General features: G+C 35.1%; 2 protein-coding genes across 8 annotated transcripts in view; both read left to right on the forward strand.

Moving 5' to 3' along the window:
• vps13c (vacuolar protein sorting 13 homolog C) overlaps nucleotides 1–5753 on the forward strand; it is an 81971-nt gene extending 76218 nt beyond the window's left edge. For 4 of the 7 annotated variants that reach the window (XM_083558090.1, XM_083558091.1, XM_083558088.1 and 1 more), the window contains 6 exons: nucleotides 806–929; nucleotides 2739–2853; nucleotides 3895–3986; nucleotides 4732–4855; nucleotides 4986–5066; nucleotides 5279–5753. In XM_083558090.1, coding sequence (XP_083414216.1) covers nucleotides 806–929; nucleotides 2739–2853; nucleotides 3895–3986; nucleotides 4732–4855; nucleotides 4986–5066; nucleotides 5279–5380 — 638 coding nt within the window. In that variant the 3' untranslated portion in view covers nucleotides 5381–5753. Of the gene's footprint in view, nucleotides 1–805; nucleotides 930–2738; nucleotides 2854–3023; nucleotides 3792–3894; nucleotides 3987–4731; nucleotides 4856–4985; nucleotides 5067–5278 lie in introns of those variants that run through there. The other 3 variants (XM_083558094.1, XM_083558092.1, XM_083558093.1) reach the window with 1 other exon arrangement.
• Nucleotides 5754–6676: 923 nt separating this feature from the next.
• Nucleotides 6677–18593, forward strand: rcn1 (reticulocalbin 1, EF-hand calcium binding domain). The gene is made up of 6 exons (XM_083558206.1): nucleotides 6677–7246; nucleotides 13563–13756; nucleotides 15134–15312; nucleotides 15930–15990; nucleotides 16752–16951; nucleotides 17907–18593. The coding sequence occupies exons 1-6, from the start codon at nucleotides 7014–7016 to the stop codon at nucleotides 18012–18014; spliced, it is 975 nt and encodes a 324-aa protein (XP_083414332.1). The 5' UTR covers nucleotides 6677–7013; the 3' UTR covers nucleotides 18015–18593.
• The last annotated feature ends 739 nt before the right edge of the window (nucleotides 18594–19332 follow it).

Consider the following 19332-nt stretch of genomic DNA (forward strand, 5'->3'; position numbering starts at 1 on the left):
TGGTGACTGTTTTACAAGTTGTCCTTCCTTCCACCCTGTAAGAGGTGCCAGTGTAACAAGATAATGAATGTTATTCACTTTACACTCACTGGATTAATGTCTACTTCAACTATGTGTATCTGTCTGTATTTAGAGAAATAGATCCAACAAAAGCAACATTAGCATCTGTTCTTGTTATAAGCACCTTATATTCATGCTATGGTTATAGTCAAGCTTGACAATCCTAGTGATATTTCAGTTAGTGCTTATTCAAACCCATGGCTAGGTAACCCACAAAATGTGTGATTTTCTCTGAAGCTAAGACTGCCAAATATCACAGTGGATCCTTTACATCTAAAGTGCGTACTGTAAATGAAACTATTAATCTGTTCTGGGTTTAATGTTCTTAAAATAACAGAAACAAAGTGCATTAGACCAAATCAGTATGAAGCTTCAAATTACAAAATACCTTCTGAATAAAGCTCTAAATACCACTGGTGGAGACAAAACAAATGTATGAAATTCTTTGTGAATTATAAATTCAAATTTGCTATAAATTTAATTAAATTGATGTACTTCTTATTAACCTAATGGATGTAGCCACAAAAATTGCCACACAATACAATACAATTACCAGAGCCCTATTTTGAATATCCTGTTAATAGAGGCATGTCATGACTTCTTCTTTAATCTAGTTGTGTTAATGCAACTGTAATGTTAACTGTTGGATGGTCTGTGTTGTGTTTATTTTTATTTTTTTAATTCACAATTGAAAAACAAATGATGAATTTGATCCATGTATTATGTGTTCATTCTGTTTATTCAGGGGTCATGAAAGAGGGAGCTGCTGGTTTCTTTAAGGGCATTGGAAAAGGTCTGGTTGGAGTGGTAACTAGACCTACTGGGGGCATTGTGGACATGGCCAGTAGTGCTTTCCAGGGCATTCAGAGGTAAGATATATAAATTAGAGGTGAGATAAATATGTATAAAGGCACATGTCTTATCTGTAACAGGTACTATTTTATCTGATGTGTTTATTAGGTTGTAGAAGATTGTTATAAAAGTCTATTCACTGTGACTGTTATTCCTATTTTTTCTGATCTGTCATGTGTAGTGTTTGGTATGTTTTTATTCTGTATTTATTCTTTTGTGATTTTATTTTCCTGATAAGTAAAGTGAGGTTCTTGGATGTCTTAAGGCTGGTTTATAGTTAAAGCATGTGCGAATATGCAGAAGCAGTAGCAATGTGAGAGTCATTGTTCATATACAAACCTGTATATTTTAGCGCAGCTTGAAGCAACATTGTGTTGTCTAAACCAAAACATCTGCTATCTAAATCAAACTACAAAACATTATAGATACTTTAGAGCCACCCAATTTAAACAAGACATTTTTATTATATTTTATTATATTCAAATGTGCTAACAGATGCAGGCATTAAAAGGGGGAAAAATACAACTACATACAAGCTTTTATTAGTGCTTGCAGTTCTGCCTGTGGAAACTCGTCACTGCAGTCATTAGGCTCTGTTGTTGCTGCCCATCTTTTTTATGTAATGTGTTTTCCACTTTGGACTTGTCACTTGCAATTTTAGACTTTCTTTGTGGCAATACTGTTGTTTGGTTATTCTTGCTTTGCCCCAGTATACTGAACTAACACTGCTCTTAGAGTAAAACCATATTTTAAAACTAGTATGAAATTTACAAAACAAATATGATTTTTTCACAGACCATCCCTCTATATAGTCCCTACAGAACACCAGAAAATATTTTGACATGCTTTTAAGTAGATTCTGACATCAAACCAGCAAGATTTTCTGATATTTGTAGAATATAACAAATCCAAACCTAATGTAAAACCAAAAGTTCAATAACTGAATAAAAATAATGTTTTATGAGATGTCTATATTCCTAATTAAACTGTTGTTTCTTATAAAGTTATAAAAAAGTTATAGAAGGAACACTGTACACCTGAACTTCTGTACAGTTTAATTATGTGGCAGTGGTATAATGCATAAAAAAAAGTACAAATGTCAAGAGCATGTTTTCAGTGATGTTTTCTGTGGGAGTTTTTGTCAGTGAGTATTTCAGAAAAGGTTGATCTGGCATTTTCACATATTTTACTTCAAATAACATTGTTTTTCTGTAATAAATGGAGATTTGGTGCCACCCAGATGAGGATGGGTTCCCTCTTGAGTCTTCTTGAGTTCTTCCTTATTCCATCTCAGGGAGTTTTATCTTGCCACAGTCGCCACCGGCTCACTCATCAGAAACAAACTTAACGCTTATAAAAGAACATCGTATTCATTTTTATCACCACATTATCTGTGTAAAGCTGCTTTGAGACAATGTTCATTGTTAAAAGCGCAATACAAATAAAAATGAATTGAATTGAATTGAATAACAGTTTTGTGGAAAGAAACACCTTGTGACTAAGGTTAAAGGAGATTGGTCAACCTATTCCAAGTCGATTTAATGTTCTAATGTACACAGACATGCTTTTCTGCTCATTACCAGCATGGTTGTTTGACTTGTTGTGGTCTCTGCGTTTAGACAAAGCAGCCAGGTAGTTCTCCACTGACTTCTCATTTCCATCCATGGAGCTGCTGGACTCCATTAGACTCCAATGCTTAACTATTTGGGTTATTTTTTTTATATACCAACAAAATTAACATATTACATTACTTAATAAGTAATAATTAATTATTATAGTAAACTATTTATTCATCAATAGTAACTAATTCAACATTACGATTATAGGGCAGCGGAGTTAACAGAAGAAGTGACAAAACTGCGACCTGTCCGCCTCATTCAACAAGACGGCATAATTCGACCCTACAACCAGCATGAGTCCGAAGGCTATGACCTTTTTCAGGTAACAACGTTCATCAGTATTTACTAAATTTGCTACTGAATATTTATTGAGAAAATTAAGTGTTATTTTCCCAGTTTTCTTGCAATATTTTCTATTTTCGTAAGCTGATTCTTTCTTCTGGGTTTTATTTGTCTGACTATTTTCCTCCTTTTTTCATTTCCTACATGCAGCCTGAGGATAAATAATGGGTTTGGGGCAACAAAACTAAAACATTATATAAAGCAAAGTAATATAAGGCTTGTTGGATTATAGCACAAGTGTTAGTAGAGCATCAAAACTTTAACTTTTGTCATTTTGTCTATAGTTGATTGTTGAATCGTTGTTTGTAAATTGCAGTATAAAAATGATTTATTGTTAAGTATCTGTCTTAAAAAAGTTGTAACCTCTTTTAAATAATCCAGTACAATTTCTTTTTGTTTTCTATTTTTCTATTTCTCCCAAAAATTAAAGCTTTATTACTTTTCATACCTAATTTTCTTTTGCTTTTTACTTTTGCTGAAATATTTGTTGTGTGCACATATTTAAGTCATTAATGGTGTTATAACAGGTACGTAAATGATTTAAATACATATGTAAATGGTAAACGCGCACCATGACATTCTGTAAATGCACAAGTACATTATATTATAATTAATGACTAAATAGTCCATTATTTTAGTACATATTTTGTTAAATGAAAATGTGTTTTGTTTAATTTTGTTTAAAGCCTCAGCTGTATGATTGTTAAATATGTAACCATTACGCATATTATCAGTATTTAAACATTAATGTCTAATGAATATTCCTACACAGCCTTATACATTATAAACTACATGCAGTTTGATTTTCTTTTTTCTGTGTTCATCAACATTTATGATGTTATGATGTCACTTGTGATTGTTAACTATGATTTGTCAATCCTATGACATCTGGAATAAACCTGCCTATGATTGAAAAAAGACTTACTTAGATTTGTTCCCTATTTGCTGAATTGTGTAATGGCCTTAAGAAATCTAATATGTAAGCATATGTTGGACTAATTTTTTTTTTTCTACCTCTCAGAGATCAGAGATTAAACAACTTGATGGAGAGTTCTTTAGAGAGCACTATGAGTATCCGGGACACCGAAAAACCAACATTATTGTCACCAATAGGTACTTTGAACTTTCAAATACAAATAAATTAAAATATCAACACAAAACAAGATTCACTCATTTAATTATTATTAATTATTAATTAATTATTGCTAAATATACACTGTTTAGGCAAAACATAATGACATTATAGCATTAAAACCAGTGAAGTGAATAACACTGATTATGATGTGAACACTTCATCATGTCACCTGTTAGTGGGTAAGATATATTAGGCAGCAATTGAACATTTTGATGAAGAGGAAGTTTGATGGGAGACAAATTGTGATGTCTAGACGACTGGGTCAGAGCATCTCCAAAACTGCAGCTCTTGTGGGGTGTCCCCAGTCTGCAGTGGTCAGTTTCTATCAATGCTCTAAGGAAGGAGCAGTGGTGAACCAGCGACAGGATTATCCGAGTATTAATTATGCACGTTGGGAATAAAGGCTGGGCCGTGTGGTCTGATCCAACAGACGAGCTTCTGCAGCTCAAATTGATGAAGAAGTTAATGCTGTTAATGCTCGAAAGGTCAGGAGTGATTTGGCAGCAAAAGGGGGACCAACACAATATTAGGCAGGTGGTCATAATGTTATGTCTGATCAGTGTATTTTGATATGGTATTAACATAAGCTTAAAATGAATGCAACATGTAAAGTAGTGACTGAATGTTTCCACAATGTCATTGAAAGTGACATGTTACTGAAAAATCTAACTTGCTGCTTTTCGAATTGTCTTTTATGTGTACATTTGTATTTTCCCAATACAGGAGGGTGCTGTGTGTGAAAGAGATTGATTTGATTGGGCATTTTAACAAAGAATGGGAGTGTCAGTTTGAACATTTCCTGATGCCTCCATTTGTCGAAGGAGGAAATGTGACGATCTATTACAAGGTGCCAAATAAAAGAAATCTGACACATTTTAAATACTTGCGTTAAATTGAAAAGTATTTTGTAAATATATATATAAAAATGCACATACAATAAAACAATGTGGTTTCACATTGTGTTTCTGTCTGCTTAGGAACAAAACAAACTCAAGGTCTTGAAGGATGGGGATTCCTCAATGAGGGTGATACATTTTGAAGCCACCGACATGGCAGAAGTAAAACGTTTTAATCTACTTTTCAAACTATTCAATTTGTGATATTAAGATTTATTTGAGTAAAATACTATTTTATTTGAATGTACAAGAACCAGTGAAAAAAACACTGCCAAGACAGTCTTAATTCTAAAACATTATAACAAATTATTATTTAATATTGTCTGTTTTAAAGCCTAAATCTTATAAAACCAACTCTATTTTCTGATCCACAGAAATTGCAGAGTGCCATCCAGAATGCCCAGGTGGCACGTAAGCAGTATCAGATGGTCAGAAAAAAATCTCAGCGTTTTATCAGTGCAAGCACAACATCTTAAGCAACATTCTGTGAAGAACACAGACCTGTTCATTCCCTAAACAGTATATAACCTGCAGTAATTAATTTTTTTTGTGAGCTACAAAATATCTGGATGTTTTTTGTTGTTTTGGTTCATTGGGTCTATTTTTATGACATTTTATACAATAATCAACTGCAACTATTATAAATTAATTACAGTACAGTTATGAAAAGAAAATAAACTGCACTTATGACATTTTATGTTCTCTGTTTGTTTATTCACCTTTTGCCAGAAACAGAAAACATTTTCTTGAATTTGTTTCTTGTTCTATTTGTGTCTATTACTTTATTTAAAGGTTGTACTGAGCAAATATGTAAATCATACACACCAAATTAAATCCTCACTGGCAAAATAATTGTGTTATTGCATTATTTAGTTGTATTAACTGTAACTGTTTTTGTTTGTGATGATGTCTACCACTGAATAATCAATTTATTCATTTTAATGAATCTAAGATCAGGGTTAGACAGAATTTATGATACATGTTCAAATACATATTTCAAATATAAAATAGTATTTTGTAACTTGTATTTAAGAGGGATGATGGAAATGGCTTCATATTTTGTATCCAAATACTTTGTATTTTTGTCGTTTTAAAATACTGTAAAATACTTTGTAATGACGCATGTAACAGAATTTTATATGAAACATATGAAATATATAGTTTATATTAACGTTCGTACACTTATTGTACACAATACTGTTCCCTTGTCTGTTCGCTACATCATCCAGTTTCAAAGGTTATTTTCATTAGCAGACCAAAAATATTCCAGTTACTTTCTTTTCATTTATTACTATATATATATATATATATATATATATATATATATATATATATATATATATATATATATATATATATATATATATATATATATATATATATAATATAATTTTATAGAAGTGTTGTATAAAAGCCTTTCGGATACTGTCTGTGCACTGTGTGTAAATAAGTGACGTTTTACACATTTTATTCATTGATTTGTAAAACACTAAAGATGTTTACACGCGGCTATCAGAGATATGACGTCATATCGACATGATTTTGTAAAAGATGAATTTGCGGCCATTGTATTATTTTTCTATCACATATTTAGTTATTAATTTTTACGCTAATTCTGCGTTTCTTAATTTCCTGTAGCTTTATGTATAAAGTTGGTTAGAGGCCGAGATGAATCTGCGGTACGATTTCGTCAGATTGCGTGTCATTCTACAACGTGGCGCCACACACACACACACACGCACGCACGCACGCACGCTCGCTCGCGCACACACACACACACACGCACGCACGCACGCTCGCTCGCACACACACGGCACTGCAGAGCAGGTTTGAAAGTTCAGGCAGGTTTGGTTTAGTGCGTGAGGGAAACACTGCATTAGTCAGGTGTACCAGAGAACCCGTTACACTAAGAGACTTGAGATATCCTTGAGGAGGTACTTCATCTTCTTAGTGTGCAAATTCATCCTGCTGGGTTTTGGCCGCTGTGTCCGAGGCGCTCAGGGAATCAGAGACTCTGAGCAGCACTGGGGTTTATTTTATAACTTTACTGACCGGCAGAGGAGAACAGATTCTACCTAACAGGTCTCTGTTTGTGCAGTGGTGATCGTCATGCACGTACTGTGTGCAGTGTGTGTGGTGTGTATGGCTGTGTGTGTGGTGGAACTGAAGCCCACACTGAGAAAAGACAGAATTCACCATGAGGCCGGACTCAGCCACAAGCCACACAAAGAGCAGCACATGGACCAGCAGAGCCTGCAGTTCGACCATGAAGCTTTTTTGGGAAAAGAAGAAGCAAAGACATTCGACCAGCTGAGTCCAGAGGAGAGCAGAGACAGACTGAGGTGAGCAGGCCCGGCTCCAGCCCCCAGTGGTGGGGCAGTTTCCTTCCCAGACTTTCACTGCATTAATAACAATTAACTTTTTTCAGTGTGTAGAAATATTTTAAATATAATAAATAGAATTTATTGTACTCTATATTCCTTAACAACATGTACAATATTTAATCAACTGCAATTGTATGGTCACGAAATTCAAGCACTACTTAATACAGGTCAATTAGAATGTACTATTCTGTATATAGTGTTTATACACCTGTTTATTAATACAGTGATCTCATCAGCCTGTTTATTAATACAGTGATCTCATCAGCCTGTTTATTAATACAGTGATCTCATCAGCCTGTTTATTAATACAGTGATCTCATCAGCCTGTTTATTAATACAGTGATCTCATCAGCCTGTTTATTAATACAGTGATCTCATCAGCCTGTTCATTAATACAGTGATCTCATCAGCCTGTTTATTAATACAGTGATTTCATCAGCCTGTTTATTAATACAGTGATTTCATCAGCCTGTTTATTAATACAGTGATCTCATCAGCCTGTTCATTAATACAGTGATCTCATCAGCCTGTTTATTAATACAGTGATTTCATCAGCCTGTTTATTAATACAGTGATTTCATCAGCCTGTTTATTAATACAGTGATCTCATCAGCCTGTTTATTAATACAGTGATTTCATCAGCCTGTTTATTAATACAGTGATCTCATCAGCCTGTTTATTAATACAGTGATCTCATCAGCCTGTTTATTAATACAGTGATCTCATCAGCCTGTTTATTAATACAGTGATCTCATCAGCCTGTTTATTAATACAGTGATCTCATCAGCCTGTTTATTAATACAGTGATTTCATCAGCCTGTTTATTAATACAGTGATCTCATCAGCCTGTTTATTAATACAGTGATTTCATCAGCCTGTTCATTAATACAGTGATCTCATCAGCCTGTTTATTAATACAGTGATTTCATCAGCCTGTTTATTAATACAGTGATCTCATCAGCCTGTTCATTAATACAGTGATTTCATCAGCCTGTTCATTAATACAGTGATCTCATCAGCCTGTTTATTAATACAGTGATTTCATCAGCCTGTTTATTAATACAGTGATCTCATCAGCCTGTTTATTAATACAGTGATCTCATCAGCCTGTTTATTAATACAGTGATTTCATCAGCCTGTTCATTAATACAGTGATCTCATCAGCCTGTTTATTAATACAGTGATCTCATCAGCCTGTTTATTAATACAGTGATCTCATCAGCCTGTTTATTAATACAGTGATCTCATCAGCCTGTTTATTAATACAGTGATCTCATCAGCCTGTTTATTAATACAGTGATCTCATCAGCCTGTTTATTAATACAGTGATCTCATCAGCCTGTTTATTAATACAGTGATCTCATCAGCCTGTTTATTAATACAGTGATCTCATCAGCCTGTTCATTAATACAGTGATTTCATCAGCCTGTTTATTAATACAGTGATCTCATCAGCCTGTTCATTAATACAGTGATCTCATCAGCCTGTTTATTAATACAGTGATCTCATCAGCCTGTTTATTAATACAGTGATCTCATCAGCCAACTGTACAGCTGCAGTGTACTGAAGAAACTGTTGCACTGACAGCAGCTTTGGGTAATGTTCATATGAAACGACAGAATGGGGGGTTTGGGGTGGGGGATAGGTCATGATTATTGGCGCCAGATTGACTGGTGTGAGTATTTAAAATAAAATATTAGTAAAATAAATAAAAACCTACAGTAAGTCAGTTTTGTGAATGAAAATGTCTTGTTGAGAATATCAGACTGGTTTGAGATAACAGAAACGGTAAATCAGATAAACCTGATAAATGCTGATCAGGCTGTAATGGATAAATCTGTGGCAGCAGAAGAAGGGCACAGGATCATCAATACTCAACAGTTGGTGATCTTTCATTAAAAAACCTTAGCCTGATTTGATTAATCTCAGTTTCTGCTGAAACATATATAGTGGGTGACAACTGCAGGTATCTTAATCATCACCATCCTGCAGGCTGGTGGAAGTGGTGTACTGGTATGGGAAATGTTTTCTTGATACACCTTGGGCCTGTTGATATAAAATCAAACATTGCTTGCATGCCACAGTCTATTTGTGATTTGTTGCTGACTGTTTCATAAAGCCAAAGCCACCTCAAATAGGTTTCCAACATCTCAATCATGGTCGTAATGCGAGTACATCTAAGCTCATGGATAGAGGCATTTTGTGCATTTGGTGCAGACTGATTTGTTAAAAGCTTCATAGGACGGTGTGACATCAGCAGCCTCTAGCTCAACATTTGAAAAAACTAAGATACGGGTAGTGAACATCCGCTGCTACGTGGGACACTCACCCCTGGTGCCACCAAGGGGAGTGAGTGGAGATGTTTCTATAGGCACAACTCACAACTCGACTAGTCCGACAACAGTAAAGCTGTAATTAACTTATAATACTGCAGTGCTGAGAATCATACAGACGTGTCTGTATACACCTTTTTACTTTACACCACAAACCTTTATGCATATGGAGAATTGTATTGTTCATATTTCTCACATTACATTATCTATTTAAAGATTATAGTGATATATAAAATATATTTGTATCTAAAATAAAGACAGATAATACAATTAGTATAAGACAGAATAATAATCTTTGTTATAATAATAATTATAATAATAATAATAATTGTTTAATGTTGTATCATGATGTAATAATTGAAAAGAGAAAAAAGGCATTGTTTAAATTACCATTCGATGGTACAAAAACAACCTCTGAGAGCAGCTTCTCCCAACCATCCAAGAACAGTTTGTTGACTAACAATGACTTTTCCAGCATGATGGAGCACCTTGCCTTAAGGCAAAAGTGATAACTAAGTGGCTCGGTGAACAAAACATTACAATTTTGGGTCTATGACCAGGAAATTCCCCAGACCTTAATCCTATGGTATGCAAACAAAACCCCACAAATTCTGACAAACTCCAAACATTCATTATGCAAGAACGGGCTGCCATCAGTTAGGATGTGGCCCAGAAGTTGATTGACAGCATGCCAGAGCGAATTGCAGAGGTCTTAAAAAGAAAGGTCAACACTGCAAATATCAACTCTTTGCATAAACTTAATGTAATTCATTGTCATTGAAAGCCTTTGACACATTCATAAAATGCATTTAATTATTTAAAAGAATCTAGCATGTGCAAAACAAATCTTATTTCTGTTACAGAGTGAGTGGCCACAGTGACACTGCGCTAACTCTAGTTTCAATTTTATACTTCTGGCATTGTTGTTTGTTTTCAAGTTTAATAAATAATAATCCTAAAAAATGCACTCAAAGTGCGAGGCGGAGACTAAACAAACTTGCGGTCCACCACTTAATGTGTTCCTGAGGGAAACTCAGATTTTACCTATATTCCTAACATAAAAAACATAAACATATACATAACATAAAAAAAGATTGTATTGGGTGTGCAACGAACCGAAAGTGCTGTATCGACAAATCACAGTACGTATACGTGTGCCAATACACCCACACTATAAACTATGCAAATATAACAAAAAATATTTGTATTATTTTCACTGAATTAGATTTACCGTAATTTCCGGACTATAAAGCGCACCCTTATATAAGCCTTATATTATATATAACCCTTATATTACAAATATTTGTATTTTTAACATAAATAAGCCGCACCTGTCTATAAGCCGCAGGTCTTACACTGAAACTAATAAAAGTTTCTTTGACTAACCCGTAACGCTGTTGCCAAGAAAAATGAAAAAGCACGAGTTTTGGAAAGCTGTCTGTGCTTATATGATTTCTGTTGTAACTGGAGTTAGCGAGCTCTCCGTTCACCCAGACTCAACGCGCTACAACGGCTTGTATCTAAACAGTAGCCGACCAAGTAAGTCATTGTTCACTGTCTTCCTCCTTCCTTTCACAACTACTGTATTTCTCTCGGGAGTTTATCTTTTGGCATCGTCGTGCGTTGAAAGTTTTCCTCACGATGCCGTGCAGCTCAGAACACAGTTGAGGTGCGTTTTTTCGTTTCTGTTCGGAAATTTAATTGGTCTAATGTTATGTCGCTCAGTTTTTTTGGCTTGAAGTTTGTGAAACCGGGAAAAACCCAGGAAAAATCCATAAATTAGCCGCTTCGTTGTTTAAGCCGTGGGATTCAAATGTGGGGAAAAAAGTAGCGGCTTATAGTCCGAAAAATACGGTAGCTTTGTCATTGCACAAGTTACGGTACAAGGCAACAAAATGCAGTTAGCATCTAACCAGTGCAACCAAGTGCATTGGTATGAATATAATATATATATATATATATATTTTATACAATGAAGGAGATATTATATACCTTGTTTATGAAGGTTATGTGCATGTGCAAAATGATAGAGTGCAAAAAGTAGGCTATTCTATGTGCAACATATGCGGGTGTCACATTTTTTACTGTGTTACCGCAAAGAGCCACATCATGCACATGGGCACACACGAACATCACCCATCCCTTCCTCTGAAACAAGATTTTAACAACGTCACTGAGGCATTTTTTAATGCAGTTCCCTTTATTGTATGGCTTTTTAGCTTGTGTAACGTTCCAAACCAGTTAAAACTGTATCTGCTTTTCTGCCTGACTTTTCAAAGTGACAAACTTGTGTTTGTAAAGTTCAGTCCCTTTTGGAAATTCCTGGTTGATGTTAGCATCGAGTGAGCTGAAGTGGCGCTGAAGATTTGAAACTTTGAAATGCGCTAATGACGCCTGATATAAGGCAGAATGACTTGTCATTACGTTCAACAAAAAAATATAAACTCTCCCACTCTGTTAAAAACGTCTTGTGTTCATCTTCATATTTTTGTTTTGCTGTGCATTTTTTACCTGCCATTTTGAGAGTGAACTTGACACAAATTGTTTACTTAAAATGTAAGTAAACAATTTGCATATTGCAATTTGTGTGTGTGTTTTTTTAATGTGCGTGTTCATTACAGTATTTTCGTCAAATGCGCATGAGATGAAAATACCGCAAAGTTTCCCAGTAGGGGCAAGAGCATTTAAGTCTTAAAAATACCATATAGAACTCAAGCGAAGCGAACACGCACATTTAAAAAAAACACAAACTTCGATATGAACGTAAGAAACCATGCAAAGAGCCGCATGCGGCTTGAGAGCCGCGGGTTGGCCACCCCTGGTCTAGAGTAAGGTGACATAGTGTATTGAATTTAGTTTGTGTGTGTGTGTGTAAGATGAGGGGCGTGGTAGTGAAGGGTGGAGGGGAGGTGGTGCTACTGGGGTGTAGAGTTCAGCATGGAAACAGCTGTGGGGAAAAAGGTTCTTGAACCTGCTTGATTGTAGCACCTACCAGAAGGCAGGAGGGCAAACAGTTTATGGTTCCCACAATACCTTCAGCAGTTCTCACCACACTCTGCCACAGCAGTTTCCATACCAGACTGAAATACAGCTGGTTAGGATGCTCTCGATGGTGCAGAAGTTCACCAGGATGTCTGAGGAAAGACAGTTCTTATTCAGAGCCCTCAGTTAGAAGCAGCGCTGGTAAGCTTTCTCGAACCGACTGGAGCTGGTTTTTGTCCAGGAGAGGTCCTTGGAGATGTGGATCCACAGGAATTTGAAGCTGGTGACACGGTCTACCACTGTTCCTTTTAAATGGATAGGTGTGTTTGTGCCGTCTTTTTCTCCTTACTGTCTACGATGAGCTCTTTGGTGTTCTTGGTTTTGAGCAGCATTATTTTATTATGTAATAAATTGAGGGGAAAAAATATTGTTAGTGTTGTAATATTGTAGAATGTTGTAAATGTAAATGATGGCCAACACAGAATCAAACTTACTGATTAATAAATATATATATAAAATATATAAATGAATAAAAACAGAAATTAAATTACACAGAGTAGAACATCAGTTGCATATATGGCATTTGGCAAACACCCTATTCCAGAGAGCCTCCAGAAAGACTTTAATTATATTAAATTATAAATTATAAAAAAAAAAATATTAATTATATTAATTATCTTAGTCATACACATTTACATTTGTATTTACATTTGCGGCTACTATTAAGAAAAAGTACAATAAAACTGGAATAAATACACTTACGAAGTATGATACAAGTGTAAGTGCAATTTAAAAAAAAAAATGTGTAAGCTCTCCTTCAAGTCAGTCATTATATGGTTTTAATTATGGTGTGTAATCATAACACCTCAAGTGTTCTTGCATAGGCTGTGATTGTTAAATCTGGTGTGTGTGTGTGTGTGTGTGTGTGTGTGTGTGTGTGTGTATGGTTGCGTTCGCAGTAAGATTGTGGATCGTATTGATGGTGATGCTGATGGATTCATTACCCCCGACGAGCTGAAGCTTTGGATTAAACGTGTTCAAAAACGCTATGTTTATGAGAACGTTGCTAAAATATGGCGTGACTATGACCTGAACAAAGACAATGCAATTGCTTGGGACGAGTACAAACAGGCCACCTATGGATACTACCTTGGTAAGTGTGCCAGCTGTGAGCATAAGAGTAATAACAGTTCTACAACAGTTAGAATTGAGGTAGTAAACACAAACTAGTGGCGTGATGGGGAATTGTCCCTGCGCTATGTATTTATTATCCATTTTAGAATGCCGGGTGTCCAATCAGATTAGAGTATAGCTGTTGAATAATTTAACTTAATGTGTAATCATGTGCAGTGTATACGTATGTCATGTGCAGTGTATACGTATGTCATACAGTCAGTGTACATATTGTCACGTGCAGTGCATACGTATGCCATGTGCAGTGTATACGTATTGTCATGTGCAGTGCATACATATGCCATGTGCAGTGCATATATATTGTCATGTGCAGTGTATATGTATTGTCATGTGCAGTGCATACATATGCCATGTGCAGTGCATATATATTGTCATGTGCAGTGTATATGTATTGTCATGTGCAGTGCATATATATTGTCATGTGCAGTGTATATGTATGTTGTGCAGTGTACATATTGTCATGTGCAATGTGTTGTGTATACGTGTCATGCAGTGTATACGTATATTATGTGCAGTGTACATATTGTCATGTGCAGTATATACGTATGCCACGTGCAGTGTATACGTATGCCACGTGCAGTGTATACGTACAGTACAGACCAAAAGTTTGGACACACCTTCTCATTCAAAGAGTTTTCTTTATTTTCATGACTATGAAAATTGTAGATTCACACTGAAGGCATCAAAACTATGAATGAACACGTGGAATTATATATGGAATTATATACATAACAAAAAAGTGTGAAACAACTGAAAAATGTCATATTCTAGGTTCTTCAAAGTAGCCAGCTTTTGCTTTGATTACTGCTTTGCACACTCTTGGCATTCTCTTGATGAGCTTCAAGAGGTAGTCACCTGAAATGGTCTTCCAACAGTCTTGAAGGAGTTCCCCGAGAGATGCTTGGCACTTGCTGGCCCTTTTGCCTTCACTCTGCGGTCCAGCTCACCCCTAAACCATCTCGACTGGGTTCAGGTGGAGGCCAGATCATCTGGCGCAGCACCCCATCACTCTCCTTCTTGGTCAAATAGCCCTTGATGCCTTCAGTGTGACTCTACAATTTTCATAGTCATGAAAATAAAGAAAACTCTTTGAATGAGAAGGTGTGTCCAAACTTTTGGTCTGTACTGTATGCCACGTGCAGTGTATAGGTATCTGTTTTGTAATATGATGTAATCAACATAGGCAGGAAACGTTTGTAGGTTTTTTACTATTTAATGACAAGTGGAATGAAAATATATTTTGATATGTAAAAGTTAAGTATTGGAGGAGCAGCAGGGTGATATGTGATCTGTAACCTGTAATTTGATGACAGAATGCAGTTATGTGAATTTGCAGCAAACCCAGAGGAGTTTGCAGATTCTTCAGATCAGTTCAGCTTTAAGAAGATGCTGCCACGAGATGAACGCAGATTTAAAGCCGCTGATCTGAATGGAGATGGGCGAGCAGAGAAGGATGAGTTCACTGCTTTTCTTCACCCTGAGGAATTTGAGCACATGAGGGACATTGTTGTCCTGGTGAGTTAAACACACTCAGTTTCATGTTCATGCTAAGAATAGAGTAAGCAATAGATGACTCTTCATGTCAGTGATCAAGATGGACTTTTGAACCTTCTAGCGTATAAAGAGGTTTAATCACAGATTTTGTGCACATCACACGCTATAGTATCTGTTATACACTATTCTTGCTGTTCATTGACTGAGTGTAAATGAAAAAAGTATTCCTGCATTAATGATGCTGCATATTAAACTTATCTCGGTTTAAAATACCAAACACTTCATTGTTTTTAGATAAAAAAAAACAAGTCTCCTTGTTAACAGTTGTGACAAGCTATTGGTATAAAATCTTTAAACACTTTGGGTATTTGGTTTTATATCATCTTGCATCAGTAACAAGAAATCACATGGCTATTAGCAGCATAGTTTTAGTCACTACACAAACTAATAACATGAGTGTACAGCTTTCAACAAATTGCATCATCGCCTTTATTTTGTGGTTTTATTTTAATATGATATTTATTTTATATATATTTTTTTAACTTAATATTTTAATTATAATAAAAGCTAATTAAATGTATTTGTAGTTAAGTGTGACAATGTAATGTCCTGATGTCCTGTGATGTTCTGATCTCTAGGAGACATTGGAGGACATAGATAAGAACGGAGATGGTTATGTGGATGAAGACGAATACATTGGTATGTAATTTATAAATAAATATATTTGAGGACACTTTTTCATGATCAGAATGCGTTGTGTTTGACTGAATTACTTGGATTTTTTTAATGCAGTAAAACTTAAAAAAGCAGAAGTGACTGTAAATGTCACAGGATCAAAAATCAAACTGAAAAGTGTGATGAAATGTAACTTGCACACTACATTAATTAATAAAATAATCAGTTCGTCTTCAGTAGTCAGGTTTACACACGTGCTCGTTGTCTTTGGCACTTTTCTCAAACACAGTGTTTATGAGGCAGGAATATACCTGGAATTAGATTCCAGTTCATCACAGGAAATCATGCACTCACATACATACATTTTAGAAGGTGGAGGTTATGAATGTCTGAATGTTGTACAGTTTGGAACGTGTACAGAACTGACATTTTTGAGTTCTCTAATTTATTAACTGAGCAGAAGGTGCTGTTTTTAAAGGAAAATATTTATGAATTAAGATGAATATGCCTTGGAACAAAATAATTCCAGCCAATACAATCATTCTTTATTATTGTGTTCTATCTAGATTTGTCTTTGTCCAAGTGTTGAGGTCGCATGCTAATCTCTTTGTCTTCATAAACAGTATTGATGCTGATCTAAAGCTGTATCTCTGATGTTACATGTTTATTTACGGCATGTGGGATTATGTGGTGTAGTCAAAAGACCTTATAGATATTTGATGGCTATATAGATACTGTGTATAGGTTCATCAACAACATTACTTTTGTTTGTGTCTGTCAATCAGCGGACATGTTTGCACATGAAGATGGAGGGCCTGAACCAGACTGGGTGAAAACCGAGAGAGATCAGTTTTCTGATTTCAGAGATCTGAATAAAGATGGGAAGATGGATGTGGATGAGATTCGTCACTGGATTCTTCCTCAGGATTATGATCATGCTCAGGCTGAAGCACGACACCTCCTGTATGAGTCTGACACTGATAAGGTAAATTTATGTGCAGTCTTTACATTACTGCTCTGGTAAAATGAACGTCACTAAACCAAGTATTAAAACCAATTCTCAGATAAACATAAAAAAAAAACTAAATTGTTTAAAGAGATCAAAGAGAAACGCACCCCCATACAAATTTGATCTGTGAGTTTAGTTACATTTCTAATTTGATTATGTTTTGGTCCTTTTATTTTATTCCCAGGAGTGTACACGTGTCCCCTGACATTGAAAAGGACAGAAGTTTAAAAAAATTAAATAAATCGAAGTATTTATAGAGACTAATTTATGACGCTACCATTTATATCCATATCTGTTTAATTTTATAATATTTTTGGTTTTGCTTTGGGAATGTTTAAATGTTTCCAGTTCTTTTGTTTGTGTCATCAAAAGATGACGATGAGACAAATTTCAGCTTTTATTTCCCTGATATTTACATCTTGATGTGCTTTACAGTTTAAATCCTTTGTTTGAACCCAACCATTTAACGAGTGATCAAAAATATTGAAACATCACAGGCGTTACCCAGATGGTTCCTGTTAGACTAATTGATTTTCTTAGCTAAAATGGGGTGGTCTGTCACCAAGGTGGTATAACATATTTAAATGGCACGTTATTAAAGCTAATTCTCATATGCTGTTTCAGATTTATGTTTTGGTCTCAAACCCAAATATCTTGTAATAAAATAAAAAACACTTGCACTTGATAATTATACATTACAGTTACCAAATCATTTCTAAAAAGAATGCTGTTTTTACTCCACATACCTTTGGCCATGGTTCTAATAACTGAAGCTCTTATTAACACCTTTCATCTATTTTTTTTCCCCTACATTTTTCTCAGTTTCTCAGAATCTGTGTATTACAGGGTGTACAGATGTATGTATGTATGTAAGTATTACTTGTATACTTGTCAACACAAAGTACAGTAATTTACTTTATTTATTGTGCAGGATCAGATGCTGACAAAAGAGGAGATTCTTCAGAACTGGAACATGTTTGTAGGAAGTCAAGCGACAAACTATGGAGAAGATCTGACCAGAAACCATGATGAGCTCTGAACATGATTTGATCAATAGCAATAATCACACAATTTTTTTACATTCACATTCAGTATACTGTCTTTGTATAATAATCTCTCCTTCTACGTGAACTATGATCACACAATGAGTCGCACCAGTAATAGGATGTAAAATCCTCGCACTTTCTACAGGAGTGACTGATGGACAGATTTACAGATCTCTAATCTACCTCAGTATTACTCTGTCCCTAGTGGCCATTGATGACTTCTGTTGGATCTAGTTAATTATGTTTAGTTACATTTTTGTAAAGCCAGTTTTGTATGTTTATTGTGCTTTAGTGTTATTTACTGAGGAAAGAACAGGTTACATGGACAGAACATTACAATATTAGGGATTTTTTTTTTTACTTTTGTGTCAGTTTCTAAACTCAGATATTTTTTATTTTTATTTTTTGTTTTAACTTTTTACTCAAAGTTTGTACTCACTACAACTTGTTTTATGTACACATTTGCCAGTCAACACCAGTAAAAATAGATCAATTTAACATCAAGCACTGGTTACTAATGCAATATTGCTGAGAAAATCGTGTCACTGTGAATAAACCCTGATTACTTCGCACTGCCTTTGTGTGAATTCCAAAAGAAAGCTACATGTGATTTTAAACACGTGGTCACTGTGTTTAATATTTTGCTTGTACTTGTAAAAATGGTCACTCGTGAACAGGCATAGTAGAGGAAGCACAATAGCGGTCCCATATTTCAGTCAAGGTCCTGTTCTAAGTTCTGTTTAAGTAAGTGATCTTAATTCATGTTTCTGGCAACAATGTTTACTTTATTACAGGAACAAAAGGCCTTGTTCTTTATAAAGGCACATTAAAACGGCTTTTCTTTGGAAAGTTCTGGACAGAACATTGGATTTCTTTGTATACAGTCAGGGTTTAAACTTATCTGTATTTTTATCTTCAGTAATCATATTCTCATTTATTTATTTTTTGTATTCAGATTTAAACTGGAAGTGTTTGTGGTTTATGTGGTACCAGATTTTTTAATTTAGTACTAAATTTAGACAATGGAGTAAAAGTCCTATAAATGTTTTGAGGATAGTTTTTCATTCTTGCATCTTCTGTGCACAGCCCTTTTCAGGTCACCCCACATATTTTCTGTTTGGACTTTGGATTTTGGACTATCTATATCCTTTCATTTATTTGTTTAATTTATTAATAGTTATATAAACCAGGATTGACAATAAACAAGTAACAATAAAGACTTTTCAACAACATGGAAGACATAAATGCACAGACTAAACTCAAAGCAGATAAAAGTAGATTCTAGTTTAATAGAAAATTAAAACAACAAGA

The sequence above is a fragment of the Silurus aristotelis genome (genome assembly GCF_946808225.1).
Source record: "Silurus aristotelis genome assembly, chromosome: 13".
NCBI classification, from domain to species: domain Eukaryota; kingdom Metazoa; phylum Chordata; class Actinopteri; order Siluriformes; family Siluridae; genus Silurus; species Silurus aristotelis.